The sequence below is a fragment of the Danio aesculapii genome, chromosome 10, assembly GCF_903798145.1.
Source record: "Danio aesculapii chromosome 10, fDanAes4.1, whole genome shotgun sequence".
In the NCBI taxonomy this organism is placed as follows: Eukaryota; Metazoa; Chordata; class Actinopteri; order Cypriniformes; family Danionidae; genus Danio; species Danio aesculapii.
The window spans coordinates 43,182,476-43,202,601 of record NC_079444.1 but is presented as its reverse complement, the minus strand read 5'-3'; the positions used below and the strand labels follow the sequence as shown (position 1 = coordinate 43,202,601).

Sequence of the window (20,126 nt, the reverse complement as noted above, 5' to 3'; positions counted from 1 at the left end):
AATGGAAAAACTTATTAAACATATTAAATATACATATTACATATTAAAATGACCCATAAATTAAAATGATTAATTAATAATGAGTGAAAAGTGGAAAATGCAGCAAGTAGTCTATTCCACCTGTGCAATGTGTTTCGAGATGAACGCTCACATTAAACTGCAGTAACCCAGAGTGTTTTACATGCTGAGCTCAGATCTTCCATGTGTCACAGTGTTCGTTTGGACAGCAGTGATTCCCGAACTGATTCATCTAAACTGTGGCCACACAGACACATGTTGAGGAGCTCTTCAACTCTTATGACTCAGACCAGTGGCTTATGATTTATAAAAACTGTTTTTCATGAGTCACAAAACCTGACATGAGAGCCATTTGTTTTATTTATTCAGATCACATAACTTATGAAAAGAAAAGACTAAATTTAGAGCTTAAGTCTAGCGCAATAATACTGCACACAAAAAAATATGTTTATATAAACCAGACATTTTATATTATTAATATTAATGACTGATTCAGGCCATGTCCACTGATAAAGATTTATTTTTGGCCTTTTTTGACTTTATTAGATAGGACAGTATTGAGACAGGAAGCGAAGTTGGAGAGAGAGGTGGGGTAGGTTAGGGAAACGTCCTCGAGCCGGGATTCAAACTCGGGACGCCCTGATGTGCTACTGCACCATATGTCGGCGCGCTAACCACTAGGCTATTGCGCCGACTGCTTTCATTTTTAAGAAATGTCTGTATGCTCTCTAATGCAAAAACACACTGTGATGCATATTAAGGGCACGCCAATCCAACATGAGGAGATAATGACACTTTTAAGCTGGGTTCACACCAAATGGGGAATTAAGTATTTTCACGAGTAAATTGCAAGTGAATGCAAATGTAGCGGCTTCCAATTGCCGCTATTGTTGGTAGAGTGGGCGAGTTTTTAACGCGTAAAGTCAGAGTCCGTAGGCAAAATAGATGCAAATAAAAACGTCTTTATTTTCCAATCAACAGAATTACTTCGTCACTTTTCCTTAATCTATATGCACACTTCTCTGTTACCTTAAGTTGAGTTGAGTTACTTCACGTCACGTTACGTTACGGTCAAAAACTGTGTGCTTCCTACCAACGCTCTCTTCCATGCAGTGAAGCCACAGTTATATAGTCTGGTACTGACACCTTGTGGCCAATCGCCAATTTACAATGTATGGCTCCTACAGCAAATGTGAGAACAGAGGTAGATTACAGTCCTGTGGTGCAAACAACATGGAATATGAGATATGTTTGCCACGAATGTGCAGCATTCGCTTGATTTGCATCTTCCACGTTCGGTGTGAACCCAGCCGTGCCAAAGAAGAAAACAGTGCCGACATCTCGAGGTGAAAACTGCATTTATAGGGCTTTATTTTAACGATCTACACACAAAGTCGAATTTAATTTCGTTTGTTAAGCACAAAGATTTGTGTCTAAACTATTTCTAAATTCAGTTCTAATCTTCAGCAAAAGAATAAATGAACAATAATCGCAAAGTGTGGTCAAAAAACTGAGTTATATCCAAACACACGTCCTGTTCTTATGGCCCATATGGTCCAAAAGCCAACAGGTGGACAAATCTAAGCTTGTTTATATTAAAACAAATATAAATATGCAGATAATAAACAATACTGCTAATAATAATAACATTATACAGATGCAGATCGTCATGAATAAACTGAAAAAGCCCCCCGAGGTGAAGGTATGTAGTGTTTATATTGACCTAGAAAATAATCATCTCTGCATCATTTTAATCCTTTAATTATTTTTCATTTGTAAAGATATTTGTGTGTTGCTGTTCATCCTGTGTGTATTAAGCAATGTGTAGGCATTTAAGGTGCACAACTAACGCGCTCTGCGCTACACTCTGCTTTTAGTTGGTCAATTGCGCTGTCTATTTTAGTTCCTTAAAATAACAACGCACCAAAAATGCACCTTAACACACCTCCTTTCTACACTGGAACACCCATGAGTGCACAAAGCAGCGCAAATGAATTGACTTTTTAAACAACGTGATGCAAAACATGAAAACTAGGGTGGCGCTGGTCTGAAAATAGCAACAAATCGCGCCAAACTTATCTTGTGCCTTATTGTGTCAGGTGTATGATAGAGCCCATAGTGTCCACACGACCACACTGTACCTCACAATTTCACATTATAATTCTAATAATTATAATAATTATAATATAATTAATAGAGTTAAACAGCGCACAATTCTGAATTTAACTTCTAACAATTCTGAGTTTACTATCTTGCAATTCTGAGCTAACATCACGCAATTTACATCTCACATGGATCTGAATTTATATATCACAATACTGAGTTTACATCTCAATTATGAGTTGAACATCTTGCTATTGTGAATTAAAAATAATCGCAATTCTCAGTTAAAAATCTCAATTCTGAGTTTCACAACTCGCAATTTCCATAGTTCACTGATTACTATTAAAAATTCATGAACATTCTATTGTAATTTTATTCAAAACAAGCTTCTTTAAATCTTAAAGCTATGCATGCGAATAAAACCCTAGCTAACTTAAAACACACAAGATAACAGACATGCTAAACAGAATTAAGAGCTTCTGAAACTGAACGGCATTACAAGTGGCCTTCAGGAAGGAAAAGGTAAAGTTAAAAAAACACAGGGCCCCTTTTAAGTAGGAATACTGACGGATCTGATGACGGACGTGAAGTAAACGAACATTACAAGAGTAATGCAGCAGAGTGAAGGAAAACCAAAAGTTCCTGAAAAGAGTGACTAAAATGGAGGTCTGGACAGAGCCAGCATTGTTTCTGTGTGCGTCTCTTGCTGATCTGGAAAGTATTAGACAGTTTCATCTCTGCAATCAGTCAAGTGGCCGGCAGAAGCAGAACAGATGCCATCAGATCCCCGAGAGGATGCTGGGAACCGATCTGCGTTTGTCCCTGAGGGAGCGCTTGTTTTCTAGGTGCCACAAACGCTCTGAACCACACACTGAGAAATGCAGACCTCCCAACATCTGACAACAAACCATGCAGACTCTGACAACATAAAGGTCACGTGACTATGAAGACTATGACAGTAAGTAAAATCCAATTCTGTCATATTAATGCCATCCAACAGACATGTATTATATTTTGCACATTAAAATATACATGCAAAAGCTTGTATTAAGAAATTGAATTATTATTGCATACATTTTAAATAACTACATTTTCGTATTTAATGTAATCAGAAATAGACATTAAATACAGGTATACATGTGTGTGTGTGTGTATGTATATATATATATATATATATATATATATATATATATATATATATATATATATATATATATATATATATATATATATATATATATATGTGTGTGTGTGTGTGTGTGTGTGTGTGTGTGTGTGTGTGTGTGTGTGTGTGTGTGTGCGTGTGTGTGTGTGTGTGTGTGTGTGTATGTATATATATATATATATATATATATATATACACATACATACACACACACATATATATATATACACACACACACACACACACACACACATATACATACATATATATATACACATACATACATACATGCATACATGCACGCACGCACGCACGCACGCACACACAGTTGAAGTCAGAATTATTAGCCCCCCTAATGTTTTTTTTTTTCTTTTTTAAATATTCCCCAAATTATGTTTACCAGTGCAATTTTCAAAGTTTGTCTGATAATATTTTTTCTTCTGGAGAAAGTCTTATTTGTTTTATTTGGCTAGAATAAAAGCAGTTTTAAATTTTTTATAAACCATTTTAAGGTCAATATTATTAGCCCCTTTAAGCTATATAATTTCTTCGATAGTCTACAGAACAAACCATCATTATACATTAACCTGCCTATTAACTTGTTCTCGGTAGCTCGTGGTCAGCTCACGTGTGATTTTGCGGCCACAAATGCATCATTACATGAAGACAGAAATGACATTTCTGGGTGAGTTATACCTTATAAATACAGTATGTGACACTTTTAATGCCATTTGAAGGTGTCCATGTTGCTGTGAAGAACTGAGCGACTGCCTTTAAGCTTCTCTCCTGACCTTATAATTGGCTGAATCGTAGAAAAGCTGAATTAAGATCGTGTGTAGGGTCCAATCGAGATCGTGATCTTTTTCCGATTAATTGTGCAGCCCTATTATGTGGGCTCTGTTGCCATCTATGCAGTTTTATGAGGATAGTGCCTATTTTAAACATTTATACTTTCGGAGCATTAGATTCAGTGCATCGGCCACCATCAACCGTCACTTTCTTTGGTCTGCTCAGACAGGTTGATGGCGGCCGATGCACTGAATCTGATGCACCGAAAATATAAATATTTAAAATAGACACTATCCTTATAAAACTGCATAGTTGCAATCTAAATAACTACATTCTTGACTGAAAAAGCCTCAAAACAGCAACAGCAGCGATATTTGTTAAACTGTAGAGTGTCCTCTGCTTGTTGCTGTATGTGGGCGGAGTAATACACAAGGGTGAAGAGGCGGTACGAGTGCTGTTACTTACAGAATATCACAGAATATCATTGTCCAACCCCTCTATATATATATATATATATATATATATATATATATATATATATATATATATATATATATATAGGGGTTGGACAATGGCAATAAAACATCTGGATTTAGACCACAACAATTCATTGTTATGGTCTTCTTTTGTGGCCAATACAGTATCAGTTGGTCTTGGGAATGACAGACACAAGTCCTACATAGTGGCCAGAGAGATTTTGAGCCATTCTTCCATCAACATGCTGGTGGAGGAAAACCTTTCCTGACTAGCTCCTCCAAAACACCCCAAAGTGGCTCAACAATATTTGATTCTGGTGGCTGTGTAGGCCATGGGAGATGTTCAACTTCACTTAGATCCCCCCCATTTTAAATCGCATTGTTTATATATATTTTTATAGTTTATATATTTTTGATTGATATTTTAGAATATTTATTACAAAATATTTGCATTTATTACTTCTGGCAATTATTGGCTATTAACTCAAAATAAGTTGAACAGATATTTTACATTTGACAATCATTTTTGAGGTATATTTTATTTTCAGTTCGCTTTTTATTTTAAAATAAACATTTTTTTAAATTATGAATAACTCAATATTAAAATTATTTATTCAATGATAAAATTAAATAATTCATTTTTTTAATTAACTAATAACACTGGTCTGAATGCAGTTTTGCATAAAAATTTATCAAATCTATTTAGTATTTTGAGCTAATAAACTGTAGTTAGTAATTGTATTTAGTGTTTTTGGCTATCCTTTTAACTTTTTAAAATACTTTTTATATCATATTACAATTTAAAATACTTTTGTTTTGTTTTTATTTATTTATAATTAAGTTAAAAATACTTCATTTTTCTATAATGAGTAACTTGTCCAAAAGCTCTTTATGAAGCATATAAAGCTTTAACACTGCAGGAATGCTGCTGTTTCATCACAAAAAAGCGTCTGTTTGCTTCACCTGCAGGACCCATCGTGAGCATTATTGCATGTTTTGGGAAACAGACGTCTGTGTGTTTCTGTAATGAAAGTGCCGTCTTCAAACAAGCCAAAACACCTGCTTTCACAAAACCCAAACCAGCATCTGCACATGAGTCTTTAAGGCTCTTCATTCAGCTGTCCAAGTGAAGAACGCAGCAGAAGGAAAAAAAAAACGAAAACGCACACAAATAACAGTCAGTCGTTACTTATAAAGTCACTTCCCTTCAGGAGCAACAGCTTTCAGACCAGTACAATTACAGGACTTGCTTTAAGAGACACTTCACCCTTAAAAACAATCTCAATTTACTGTTCATTTACTCTCCCTCAGGACATCCAAGATGAATTTTGAGGTCTTTGGGGATTCATTTATGCAAGTTAATGTCTACTGGCACTTTAAGAGTTTAAAAAAAACACCACCACATGCAGAGGTAAAACTAAACTAATATTAAAATTATTAATGGGACCTAACGATACACTGAGGTCTTTATAAAGCCAAATGTGCAAGATGCTGAAAGGATTTAGCTTTACACTACAGGGCGGTTGAATAATTGATTCTGATTGAATCTTTTTATACATTGTTATAGGTACATTTGATTTTCTTAGCTAGCTCTCTGCAACTCTCACATGGTCACCCACTGAAGCGAAGCAGGGCTGCACCCAGTCAGTACCTCAACCTGCTGGTCTGTGTGTGTCCTAATGCCCCAGTATAATGATGGGGACTCTATACTGCCAAGTGAGCGCCGTCTTTCGGATGAGACGTTAAACCGAGGTCCTGACTCTCTGTGGTTGTTAAAAATCCCAGGATGTCCTTTAAGAAGAGTAGGGGTTTAACCCCGGTGTCCTGGCCAAATTTGCCTCTGTCCATCATGGCCTCCTAACCATCCCCATATCGTAATTGGCTTCATCGCTCTGTCTCCTCTCCACCAATCAGCTGGTGTGAGGTCTGGTGTAATATGGCTGCACACTGGTGGTGGATGAGGAGATTCCCCCCAATGTGTAAAGCGCTTTGAGTGTCCAGAAACGCTCTATATAAAAGGAATTATTATTATTATTATTGTTATTATTAAGAAATAACATATAAAGAATACCAGGTTTTTTCGTAATTTATAACATCAATCCAGACAATATATCACTTCAAATTATTAAAAATGTCAACATATTCAGCATCTAAAGTTGAGGGGAAGATCCAGGTCCCAAAACTGGATTTTGAATTCTGAATTTTGAGTATGATTACAGTTTTCAGAGTCAAAACTCACTTAAAAATAAGTAACATTTCTTTGTAATGTAGGCAATACTGTCGTCATAACTGCATGTGATTACGTTATGACATATGTGTTTCTATTGCAGACATCAGCAAGCAACCTAATAAATATTATGAAGACCCTTTAATGTAAAACTACGCATTTAGCTTAACTTCCTTCTCCTGCCAAGGGTCAGTTTCCCTTTTCCAAAACACACACTTGTCATTTCCATTCAGTCCCCTCTGCTGTGAAAGCGAAAAAGAGAAATGAGTTCATGATGAACATGAGCTGATTACGTCTATGAGTTGAGCAACAGAATATTACTGAAATTCAAGAAAATCACAATTTGCACTACAAAAAATGTGTTTAAATAAGGTCACAGATGCACGATCTAGTTCAGTTTAGTCTTTAAAACTGCTGTTTAGATAAATTAATTACTTGCAGTTTCTTTGTAATTATTTGCAAGAAATGAATTTGCAATGTCAGAACAAATGAGGATTTTAGTGTAAAGGCAAGGCAAGGCAAGTTTCATACACAATGGTAATTCAAAGTGCTTTACATAAACAAGAATAAAAGAAAATAAAAACAATTAAAAGAATTAAAATTGATTAAAAACTAATTTCAATGTGTTAAAACAGGTTTTAAAGGAATGAAAAAGAAAAGAAAAACATAATAGTGTGATCTGTGGGGCGTAGCACAGTGCTCATTTAGTAAAGGCACAGCTAAACAGACGTGTTTCAGTCTTGATGTGAATGTGCCTAATGTTGGAGCACATCTGATCATTTCTGATAGCTGATTCCAGCAACAGGGGGCGCTGTTAGTAGCTGAAGGCGGATTCACTCTGCTTTGACTGAACTCTTGGAATTTCTAATTTACTTGATCCTAAAGTTCTGAAGGATTTCATTTGACCAGAAACTGTACTCTACAAAACATGTCTAACACTTTGCACTCTTTTACATTTAAAAGCAGTTCTCACATAATATACTGTAGGTCTGTTCTGAGATGGATTTTATCATGAAGCCTTATTCTGAATGTCTCTTTTTTTCTTGGCTAAACACATTTTGACTGTGATCTGTTGTTGATTTAATGATAATCTAAATGAATGTATTCCATATTTTGCGAACTTCATAATTTATGGTCGTTGTCATTTCATTTCATTTCATTCATTCATTCATTCATTCATTTTCTTTTCAGCTTAGTCCCTTTACTCATCAGTGGTTGCCACAGTGGAATGAACCAGCAACTATCCCAACATATGTTTTATACAGCGGATGCCCTTCCAGCTGCAACCCAGTACTGGAAAACACCCATACACACTCATTCACACACACTAAGACACTACGGCAATTTAGTTTATTCAAAGTATAAAGAAAATTTAAATATACGAGTACTTTGAGCTTAAATATAGACATAACTATGTTTAGACATAAGATATTTAAACTGCCTGACAAATGTCTTGTTGTGGATCCCAGTTGTAAGAGCTACAAATAATAACTTTAATAACAACTTCTAGTTGATCATTTGGAAAAGTATCAGAAGGTGGATTTCTCTGATGAATCATCTGTTGAGCTGCATCCCAATCATCACAAATACTGCAGAAGACCTACTGGAACCAGCATGGAGCCAAGATTCTCACAGATATCAGTCAAGTTTGGTGATGAAAAAGTCATGGTTCGGGGTTACATTCAGTATGGGGGCGTCTGAGAGATCTGCAGCATCTACAGCATGAGGTATCAAGACATTTGTGCTGCCCATTACATTACAAACCACAGGAGAGGGCGAATTCTTCAGCAGGATAGCGCTCCTTCTCATACTTCAGCCTCCACATCAAAGCCCCTAAAAGCAAAAGCTTAAGGTGATCCAGGATTGGCCAGCCCAGTCACCAGACATGAACATTATTGAGCATGTCTGGGGTAAGATGAAGGAGGAGGCGTTGAAGATGAACTCAAAGAATCTTGATGAACTCTGGGAGTCCTGCAGGAACGCTTTCTTTGCCATGTCAGATGACTTTATTAATCAGTGATTTGAGTCATTGCAGAGATGTATGGATGCAGTCCTCCAAGCTCATGATGGAGTCAGACACAATATTCATTCTGTTTCCACTGCAGCATGACCACATATTCTATACTGGAAATTATTTCTGTTAAGCCAAGTCAGACCTTACTGTCCTGATGAAATCATTCAAAATCAAGCCATGACCACATAGAAGTCAAGATATTATTTGCTGTTCCTAAAACTCAGATAATCAACAAGACCTTTGTCAGGTAGTGTACATCTTATATCTCCATAATGCATTAGTGTGCATTTTTCTTAATGCATTAGTAAAGTATTAAACTTTTATTGTTTTGATTAATGAAAACCTCTTTCTATATAGAGAAGAATGAAGTGCAACTGATCATATATTCCCTACCTAATGAAATATCCATACATCTCACTGTAAGGATAATATGATTTGTCTCGAGTCATAAAATCATTTCCTCATGTCTCTAAGCTCTTAATGCATCCGTAAATACAGCAAGGAGCCTCGTGTCAAAAAGGCCTCACAAGACACCTGAAAAATGAGTACGCAAAACGTTCAGTCTTCACTTTAAGACGTGTCTGAAGTCAAAATGAGACGTCAGAGAGAAGAAATCCTCTCCTCAGAGTCATTTTAGACAAAGCAAACCTTATATCAGCTTCAGACTTCTCCAGGCTTCAGTAATTACGCCTCACAATTACACTGGGCTGGAAGTGATGGATGAATTTAGCCTGAACAAATGGTGTACAGTAAAAACACTGGATCCGGTACGTGTTGTGTGTTTGGTGAAGGTTTTCCAGACGCTGGAGCTTCTCGACACCCTTGAGCTTGGCATGAGATCAGACGAGGGAAACCTCTATTAAAGCTCCACATAAAGAGCGCTGCTTCTCTGGGAATGGTTAAGTGTTGAGAGCCATTTCAGCCAATCAGCGGAGATCGAGCGGTGCTGCTCTCATACATCGCACAGATGTGAATGAGTCCAGTGGAGGAAGCAGACAAGTGGAGGAGAATATGATTAGGAGGAAGTAAATATTGATGGAGTGGACAGGATTGAAACAGACTGAATTTACAAATGTGCTCAAATAGATGAACAAGACCTGTGGTGGAGGAAAATAAATAAATGAATTTGAATAAATTGAGTAAGTGAACGAATGATTGAGCCAATGACTAAATAAATAAAATAACTAATTAATGAATGAATGAGAAAGTTAGCAAATTGTTGAATGAATGAAAAAATGAATGAGTAGATGAATAAATGAATGGGCGAGTAAATGAATGAATAAACAAATTAATGATTTAGCCAACGATTGAATGAATAAAATAATGAATTAACAAATGAATAAATGAACAAGCTAGCAAATTATTGAATTAATTAGTTAATGAACGAATGAATGAATGAAAGAAGATGTTAGCAAACTATTGAATGAGTTCATTAATGAACAAATGAATTGGTGAGAAAAGTAATGAATGAGTGAACAAATTAATGATTGAGCCAATAATTGAATGAATGACTGAATGATTGAATGAATGAATGAAAACATTAGCAAACTATTAAATGAGTTCATTAATGAACTAATGAATGAATAAATGAAAAAAGAAAAAAATGAATGAGTAAGGTGTATGAATGGGGTGAGTGAATGAATGAATAAATTAATGAATGTGTGAGTAAATGAATAAATGAGTGAACGAATTAATGATTGAGCCAATGATTTAATGAATAAAATAATAAATTAACGAATGAATAAATGAACAAATTGCCAAATTATTGAATAAATTAATTAACTAATGAATGAATGAATCAACAAATAAAGAAAATAATGGATGAGTAAGTGAATGAAAAAATGAATGTGTGAGTAACTGAATGAATAAATGATTAAGCCAATGATTGAATTAATAAAATAATAAATTAACAAATGAGCGCAACGCAGTGGCACAGTAAGTAGTGCTGTCGCCTCACAGCAAGAAGGTCGCTGGTTCGAGCCTCGGTTGGGTCAGTTGGTGTTTCTGTGTGGAGTTGCATGTTCTCCCTGCGTTTGCGTGGGTTTCCTCCGGGTGCTCCGGTTTCCCCCACAGTCCAAAGACATGTAATACAGGTGAATTGGGTAAATTGTCCGTAGTGTATAAGTGTGAATGAGTGAGTATGGATGTTTGCCAGAGATGGGTTGCAGCTGGAAGGGCATCAGCTGCGTAAAACATGTGCTGGATAAGTTGGCCGTACATTCTGCTGTGGCGACCCCAGATTAATAAAATGATTAAGCCAAAAAGAAAATGAATGAATGAATGAATTAACAAATGAAAAAATTAACAAGTTACCAAAAGTGAATAAATGAATAAATGAATGTGTAAGCAAGTGAATGAATGAATGTGTAAGTAAGGGAATGAATGAGTTAACAAATGAATGACCGAGCCAATGATTGAATGAATAAATGAATGAATTAATGAATAAACAAGTTAGCAAAGATATTGAATGAATTAATTAATGAACTAATGAATGAATGAATGAATAAATGAATGAATTAATGAATAAACAAGTTAGCAAAGATATTGAATTAATTAATTAATTAACTAATGAATGAATGAATAAATGAAGAAAAAATTTAAAAGTGAATGAATAGTGAGTGAATAAATGAATGTGTGAGTAAATGACTGAATGATTGAGTGAGGGAATCAATGAGTGAATGAATGAGTAAAAAATGAATGATTAAGCCAATGACTGAATGGATGAATGAATGAATGAACAATCGAGTAAGGGAATGAACAAGTGAATGAATGAGTGAGTGAATTAATGAATGAGTGAGCCAATGACAAAAATGAATAAAAGAATGAATAAATGAACAAGTTGGCAAATTATTAAATAAATGAATAAATGAATGAATTAATTAATAAAACGAACGAGTAAATGAATGATTGGAGTGAGTGAATGAATAAATGATTGTGTGAGTAAATGAATGAATGAGCCAATGTTTGAATAAATAAAAGAATGAATTAATGAACTAATTAAGTGAATAGATGGAGTGAGTAAATTAATAAATCAATGTGTGAGTAAATGAATGAAGGAGTGAGTGAGTGAATGAATTAATGATTGAGCCAATGATTGAATGAATAAAAGAAATATGAATTAACGAATGAATTAATGAACAAGTTAGCAAATTATTATTATATAATTAATCAATGAACAAATGAATGGATGAATGAATGAAGAAAAAATGACTAAGTAAATAAATGAATTAAGCGAGTGAATGAATAAAGGAATGTGTGAGTAAATGAATGAAATTAATGACGGAGCCAATGATTTAATGAATAAAATAATGAACTAATGAATGAATAAATGAACAAAAAACTAATTATTGAATGAGTTAATTATTGAACTAATAAATGAATGAATCAATGAATAAAGAAAAAAATGAATGAGTAAGCGAATGAATGGAGTGAATGAATGAATAAATGAATTTGTGAGTAACTGCATTATTGAATTAACAAATTAGCAAATTACTGAATGTATTAATTAATAACCTAATGAATGAATTTAAAAAATGAATGAGTATGTGAAAGAATGGAGTGAGTGAATAAATAAATGAATGTGTGAGTAAATGAATGAATGAGCGAACAAATGAATGATTGAGCCAATAATTGAATAAATAAATAAAACAATAAATGAATGAACAAGTTAGCAAAATATTGAATTAATGAACTAATGAATGAATAAAAATTGAATGAGTAAATGAATGAATAAATGAATGTGTGAGTAACTGAATGAATGAACAAATTGAGTTGATGATTAAATGAATGAATAAGCTAACAAATGAATGATTGAGCCAATGATTGAATGAATGAACGAACAAACGAATGAATAAATGAAAATTGAATGAGTAAATAAATGAATAAATGAATGTGTAGGTAACTGAATGAATGAGTGAATAAATTAAATTAATGATTAAATGAATGAATGAGTGAACAAATGAATGACTGAACCAATGAATGAATGAATAAATGATTGATAAAATAAATGAATTTAAATAAATTGAGTAAGTGAATGAATGAATGAATAAATGATTGAGCCAATGACTAAATGAATAAAATAATTAATGAATGAATGAATGAGAAAGTGAGCAATTTGTTGAATAATTGAAAACATGAATGAGTAGATGAATGAATGAATAAATGAATGGGTAAGTAAATAAATGAATAAACAAATTAATGATTTAGCCAATGATTACATGAATAAATAATGAATTAACAAATGAATAAATGAACAAGCTAGCAAATTATTGAATTAATTAGTTAATGAACTAATGAATGAATGAGTAAGTAAATTAATGGATAGTAAATGAACAAATGAATATGTGAGAAAAGTAATGAATGAGTGAACAAATTAATGATTGAGGAAATGATTGAATGAATGAATGAATGAATGAATGAATGAATGAATGAATGAATGAATGAATGAAACGTTAGTAACGTCAATGTATTAATTAATGACCTAATGAATGAATGTAAAAAAATAAATGAGTATGTGAAAGAATGGAGTGAGTGAATATATAAATGAATGTGTGAGTAAATGAATGAATGAGCGAACAAATGAATGATTGAGCCAATAATTGAATAAATAAATAAATGAAACAATAAATGAAACAATAAATTCAAAATATTGAATTAATGAACTAATGAATGAATGAATGAATGAATAAAATTAAAAAAGAGTAAATGAATGAATAAATGAATGTGTGAGTAACTGAATGAATGAGTGAACAAATTAAGTTGATTAAATGAATGAATAAGCGAACAAATGAATGATTGAGCCAATGATTGAATGAATGAACGAATGAATAAATGAAAATTGAATGAGTAAATAAATGAATAAATGAATGTGTGGGTAACTGAATGAATGAGTGAATAAATTAAATCAATGATTAAATGAATGAATGAGCGAACAAATGAATGACTGAACCAATGATTGAATGAATAAATGAAATAATGAATGAATGAATGAACAGGTTAGCAAAATACTGAATTAATGAACTAATGAATAAACGAATGAATGAATGAAAATTGAACGAGTAAATGAATTAATAATGAATGTGTGAGTAACTGAATGAATGAGTGAACAAATTAAGTCGACGAATAAATGGATAAAAAATTGAATGAGTGAATGAAAGAATGAATGAATGAAGTGAGTCCGTAAGCGATTCAATTTTATATTGTTTTTTCAACAGAAAATCACATGATTCTTGAAATCGGACTATACCTACACAGTACACGTCTTCAAAATCAGTGCATGTTCAGAGTCAGCTGCTGGAGTGTTGATTGTGAAGCGTGTGTATGTGTGTTCCAGTGTCATTCATCGAGACTCACCGAGATGTCCTTCTGCACCTTCTCATAAGACAGCTGCAGTCGGGGTCGTCCGGGCCGCTCAGGTGTCAGCTGGAAGGTAAATTCACCCTCATCTGAAGCTCCAGATCCTGAGGGTGCTCCGGTCAGGGCCAGCTGCAGGTCACAGACATACCGATCACGCTCCATCTCCATCTCACGAGCCTCCCGCGACACGTCCTCCTCTGAAACTGAACAAAAAACAACCAGAGCTGAGGTTTAACACCAAATAAAATATAACCAGGTTTTACAAATCTTGCAAACATGTAAACATTCTCTGAGTGGAACCAAAGTCCCTTTAAAGTACTAACCATATTGATTTACTTAGCTCACATTGCTAGTTTTGTGGTTAGCAATTCATCTGTGCATGTCATTAAGAAAACAAAAAACATAGTTCGCTCTTATAATCTTTAATTGAAATCTGAAAATGCACTTGTTTATTTTCAGATTAGGGTTATTGGCAGGGCTTGACATTAACACCCACCAACCCGCCAAATTTCAGCTGTGGAGAGTTAGACAGACATTCTCACTAGCCACTTTGGTCGGGTAAAACTATTTAAAAAGTTGTAGTTTTCTTAAATGCAGGGCTCGACAATAAGGATGGCCCAATATTCGTGCAAATGTGATCTTGAAATCGAGAAGCAGCACGAAATAATTGTGTTCACGTGAGCAAAAGAAGGCAGGTGAATACTGAATGAGAGACGATCACTGCAGGGTTCTTACACCTTTTCCAATGTTGGAAAACTACTAGCCACAGTGGAAGGTGGTCAAAAAAGTTAATGTCAAGCTCTGTTTGTTGGGCACATGGTTATTAAAACTAACAAGACGAACAAAAAAACGAAAACTAGAGTTGAGAAAACATTTTTGTTGACTGAAATAAAATTTAAAATTAGAGTTTAAAACTAGAACTAACCGAAACTGCAATTCATATGTACAAAATAAACTGAAACTAACTAAAATTATAGCAAAAACATCCTCCGTTTTCATCTTTGTAAATTAATTTAACACATACTGGAAGCCTTTTAGAAGTAAATCTATTTGCTTCACGCTGCAGGAGTTTGACCGTACGGTACCTCAGAGTCTGTAATCCTGCTGCCATTGGCCAGAGCAAGCCGCTCCTCCTTTAGTCATCCTCGCTGTTGCTCTCACAACATAAACAACGAGTGGACATTGCAGCAGCTCAGTGACAATATTAAATACAACCCAAACAGACACTTAACAGTACTAATTTAACACATTTGTGCCAAATAAATGGATTGATCTCTGTATTTGATTTGATTTGATTTATTTATTTTCGAACAAAGTATCATACATAAAATATCATTAACGCTGAACTGTACCTTTTTGTTATTTTTTTGTTATTTGTTTAACTGTTGTTGTCATTGAATCATCATTATTTTGTACCCGTATACCTTGTAACATAAACCCAGAGAAAAAAAAAACAAAAAAAAACTAGTACTGCAGGTAGCCATTAATTAAAATGTCATCATACCTTTCTCTTTTTATACCTTTTCAATCACCTTTATCGTTATACTCCTTTAATAACATATATTTATACAACTTTTTAAATTGATTATTATCCTGACATTGTTTAAGAGTGTGTGATCCTGATCGTGAATAAAACATTCTTTATAACCAGATCTTCTAAGTGAGCCGACTCAACTAGTTCACCAATCAAACTGAATCATTTGAAACAATTCACTTCTCCAGTAAGCACTAGGGGTGTGAACCTACACTAGTCTCACAGTTCGGTTACGATTATCATGCCATCGATTCGGTTCAATTTCATATTTCGGTGCATTGATGATGCTTTCCATAAATAATTAGATTTTTTCTTCACAACACAAGATTATTTTTTTATTAAAATCTATTAATATATTTATCTATTATTTGTAATACAATTTAGTTAATACAGCAGTCAGATATATGTACTGTACCTTTAATTTTCCCCGCTCAAAGAAATCACCCTTTCTGAATGTATCAAATAAAACTCCAATACATGCACAGAAGACGGCATGAGCATTTATAGCAAATAAACTCATGTAAATATCATCCCGCTTCCTTTAAGAGCGCTGTCAAGCGAGCTCTTACACCCCTATGATTGGTCATTGTCTTCACCTGCTCAACAGAAAGGGCTGTGATTGGCTTTAGAAATGAAAGCGCTGCATCGCTGAGTGATGTGGGAAGAACAGCCGCGGTTACAGTCTGTATGCACATAATACGTGGTTATCACAGGTAATCCATAACAGACACAGTGGAGAAAACTCGCACCTCAGGCACGCTTGTGTCTGGATCCACAAGTATCGCTTTAACAGCCGAGAGGAGAGGAAAGGTTACCTCACGAACACGCCAGCGGGTCAAATGTCTAAAGTGAAAGAGAGAGAGGCAGAGATGGAGTTTTACAGCATTTCCTCTAGTAGTGAAATAGTGGCTCGTGTGCTGCGCCTTCTTCAGTACATATGGTGATGTACCATGTCGATACAATCAAACAAAAGATCCGAACTCAACTCGATTCGTTTATTCGACTCTCGTTTATTCGATTCGAGTCAAATATTTCGCTGAAGAATTAATAGTGTTAAACATGCTGCACTTTTAGATTTAAACCTCAGCTGGATGTTTTTATTCACTGCTATGTTACACACTGCATGAAGGTCATTTTCAAAAACCCATAATAGGGGCTCTTTAATCATAACCGAGTTAAAATGTTTCATTAATCCAGATTTTGATTTAGGCCAAATCGCCCAGCTCTAGCCTGCAGTGACATGAACAACAGCAGCGGCGGTAAACCGAGAGCTTAAATGAGAGGATCTGGTGAAACGTAAGTTTATTTCATAACAGAAAGTCGTAATGGAGTTTAATTAAGTGAGTCATGCTTCAGTTGGGTTGCAAAACGTAATTGTAAGAAACTTTTCAGATCATGGAGATGTTTTATTCATTCATTCATTCACTCATTTTCTTTTCGGCTTAGTCCCTTTATTAATCTGGGGTCGCCACAGCTGGATGTACTGCCATCTTATCCAGCATATGTCTTTACGCAGCGGATGCACTTCCAGCTGCATCACTGGGAAATACCCATACACATTCATTCACACTCATACACTATGGACAATTTAGCCTACCCAATTCAGCTGTAACACATGTCTTTGGACTTGTGGGGGAAACCGGAGCACCCTGAGGAAACCTACGCGAACGCAGGGAGAACATGCAGACTCTACACAGAAATGCCAACTGACCCAGCTGAGGCTCGAACCAGCAACCTTCTTGCTGTGAGGCGATAGCACTTCCTACTGTGCCACCGCATTGCCGGAGATGTTTTAACTGAATGAAATTATGATTGCTCACTACATATTTTTGGTATGTCGAGTCCTAACATGGGAAGATCGTTACAAAATATACCTCATCAATGTGTGTCTAACATCAGAACCTACTTAGGGCTGCTACCTTGTGGGCTGTTGTATTTGAATTTGAGGATGGGTAGATGGCAGTGGTAGATGAATACATGTTTCAAAAAAATGATCTTTGGTTGAGTTTTATTACACAATATTTATTCTGATGATTTGGTATCTTGCATTTAACAAATATTGTTATTAAAAAAAAAAAAAAACCTAAAACTAACACTGAAAATAATAAAAACTAAACTAAAAATAAGCTATTTCAAAATATAGAAGCTAATAAAAAATAGTAAATCTCCCATTAAAAACTAAAACTGACTGAATTTGAAAACAAAAAACGAAATAAAAACTAAAACTAATGAAAAATCCAAAACTATTATAACCTTGATTGGGCATGGCTAAAATACTTAACCACGCCCCTCCAGCTGTCAGTTTTGACAACAAACAGAAGTGGTGAGGAGTAGTCTGTTAAGTTATAATAACTCTCCCCAAACCCTTTTACCCCCTCTTTCTAAATGAAACGCCTTCTTTACTACATCCAATCAGCTCGTAGTAGAAAAAACAAGCCACGCCCACTGCTTTCTCATTTCATATTTCGTTTCACTAGAACTGCGTCACAATACAAAAAAATTCCTGTTCATGTGGACTTTAAGGCAAGTCATTTCACACATTGGCCATCTTTAAAATGCCTCTCAAGCAGTGTGGTCGGGCAATCTGTTTGAATAGAGAAACACCATGCTTACGGTTAACCCTTGTGTACTGTTCAAATTGACTCCCCTTTCATTGTGTTGGGGGCTGTTTTTACCCCATTGACTTCCATTATAATCACATTTACAGTATACACGGTAATCATGCATTCTGGATTTTTCTGTTGGGAAAAGGTACAATATGTCATTTTTACTGTTGGTCATCAATTGTCAGCATTAACCCTTTAGATCAGTGTTTCCCAATCCTGTTCCTGGAGGCACACCCACAGTACATATTTTGGATGTCTCCTTTTTCTGATCCATTCATTTCAGGTTTTGAAGTCTCTTCCAATGTTCTGATGAGTTGATTGAGGCGTGTTACATTAGGGAGAGGTTGAAAACGTGTACTGTTGGTGTGCCTTCAGGAACAGGGTTGGGAAACACTGCTTTAGATAGGCCAGTGTTGAAGAGTTTCTGTCTTTTATAGACCTTTTTCTTAGAACGCAAAATTACCCATTATGCTTTGCATGTATGCGCAAGGAGAATGCTAAGAACTTCCGGTCGGCAGCTGATGTGTGTAAACAGTCACATGTGGACAGCTTTGAAACGATAGTTTTAATCTATTTGACCTGCTTTTATCATCTTTAAACTGATACTGTTGTCGATCAGCGCCACCTCCTGGACTGATCATTTAAAAAAAACGTGATCTAATAGGATGAAAAACAACTGCAGTGAGGCATTTTCCCCTCGTTGTTCTGTTTAAATGAAGCCTCGTCATCGCTAAAGTCACCTGCACTGTCCCACTAGCACACTGATTTAATAACTGTTCATTCATTCATTCATTCATTTTCTTTTTAGCTTAGTCCCTTTATTAATCCGGGATCGCCCTAGCGGAATGAACCACCAACTTATCGGATGCGGATTGCCCTTCCAGCCCCAAGCCATCTCTGGGAAACATCCACACACACTCATTCACACTCATACACTATGGACAATTTAGCCTACTCAATTCACCTGTACCACATGTCTTTGGACTTGTGGGGGAAACCAGTGACGAACCAGTGACCTTCTTGTTGTGAGGCGACAGCACTACCTACTGCACCCACTGCGTCTCCCTTAATAACTGTGACAAAGTAAAAATTGACATTTTGAAATTACAAAAAAAACACAAACCATGGTGAATACAGCACACTAAATAAAACAAACGGCTCGCGATTAGAGTGAACATGCAAATCAGCCAGTAGAGTATCAGTAACGGACTTTTAATGGTCATTTTTGTAAATTGCATGACTTGCAAACCTGTTAATTTTCATGCTAGTAATCTGGTTTACAGTGAAGTATTGCGTGTGTGCGTGTGGCGTATGTGTATTGAAGAGCCGCTGAGCTAACAGCTGACAGGCTGGGGAAACACACACACTATTTCTGACGGCAGACACGTGAACTAGGAGAACGTTTTTCTCGCGTAAAACCACATCTGACAGATTATAACGGCTTTAACACACACCTTTCAAAGTTGTGTGTCACAAAAACACTCCGTAATCCACTCAAAACGTTATTGAAACCCATATTCGGAGCGCAAATTACCGGTTGTAAACGCTGTAAACGGAAGTTCTTAGCATTCTACCGGAAGACGCTGGTCGCTATGGTGCCCTCCATGCAGCAGCCAAGAAAAAGGTCTGTATGGAGTAAAACAGCAGATTGTAGTGTGTGTGTAGAAATACACGTACTGTGTTTACGGTGTTCTGAGAGCTGAGTGGCTTATTTTAAGTTTCTCAGACATACCGAGATAAGTGCCTCTCTAGAGTCTCTCTCATACTCTCACACACACTTATTATACTCCATATAAGGCAGAAACGAAGCTTTTTTTGCACTGCAACTGATGATCAACA

General features: G+C 35.3%; 1 protein-coding gene across 1 annotated transcript in view; it reads right to left on the bottom strand.

Annotated features, from left to right (window-relative positions):
* Positions 1-20,126, bottom strand: part of xrcc4 (X-ray repair complementing defective repair in Chinese hamster cells 4) — a 75,593-nt gene that overhangs the window by 47,413 nt on the left and 8,054 nt on the right. The window contains exon 3 of the mRNA XM_056467092.1: positions 14,145-14,350. Within this exon, the coding sequence (XP_056323067.1) occupies positions 14,145-14,350 (206 nt within the window). The remainder of the gene's footprint in view (positions 1-14,144; positions 14,351-20,126) is intronic.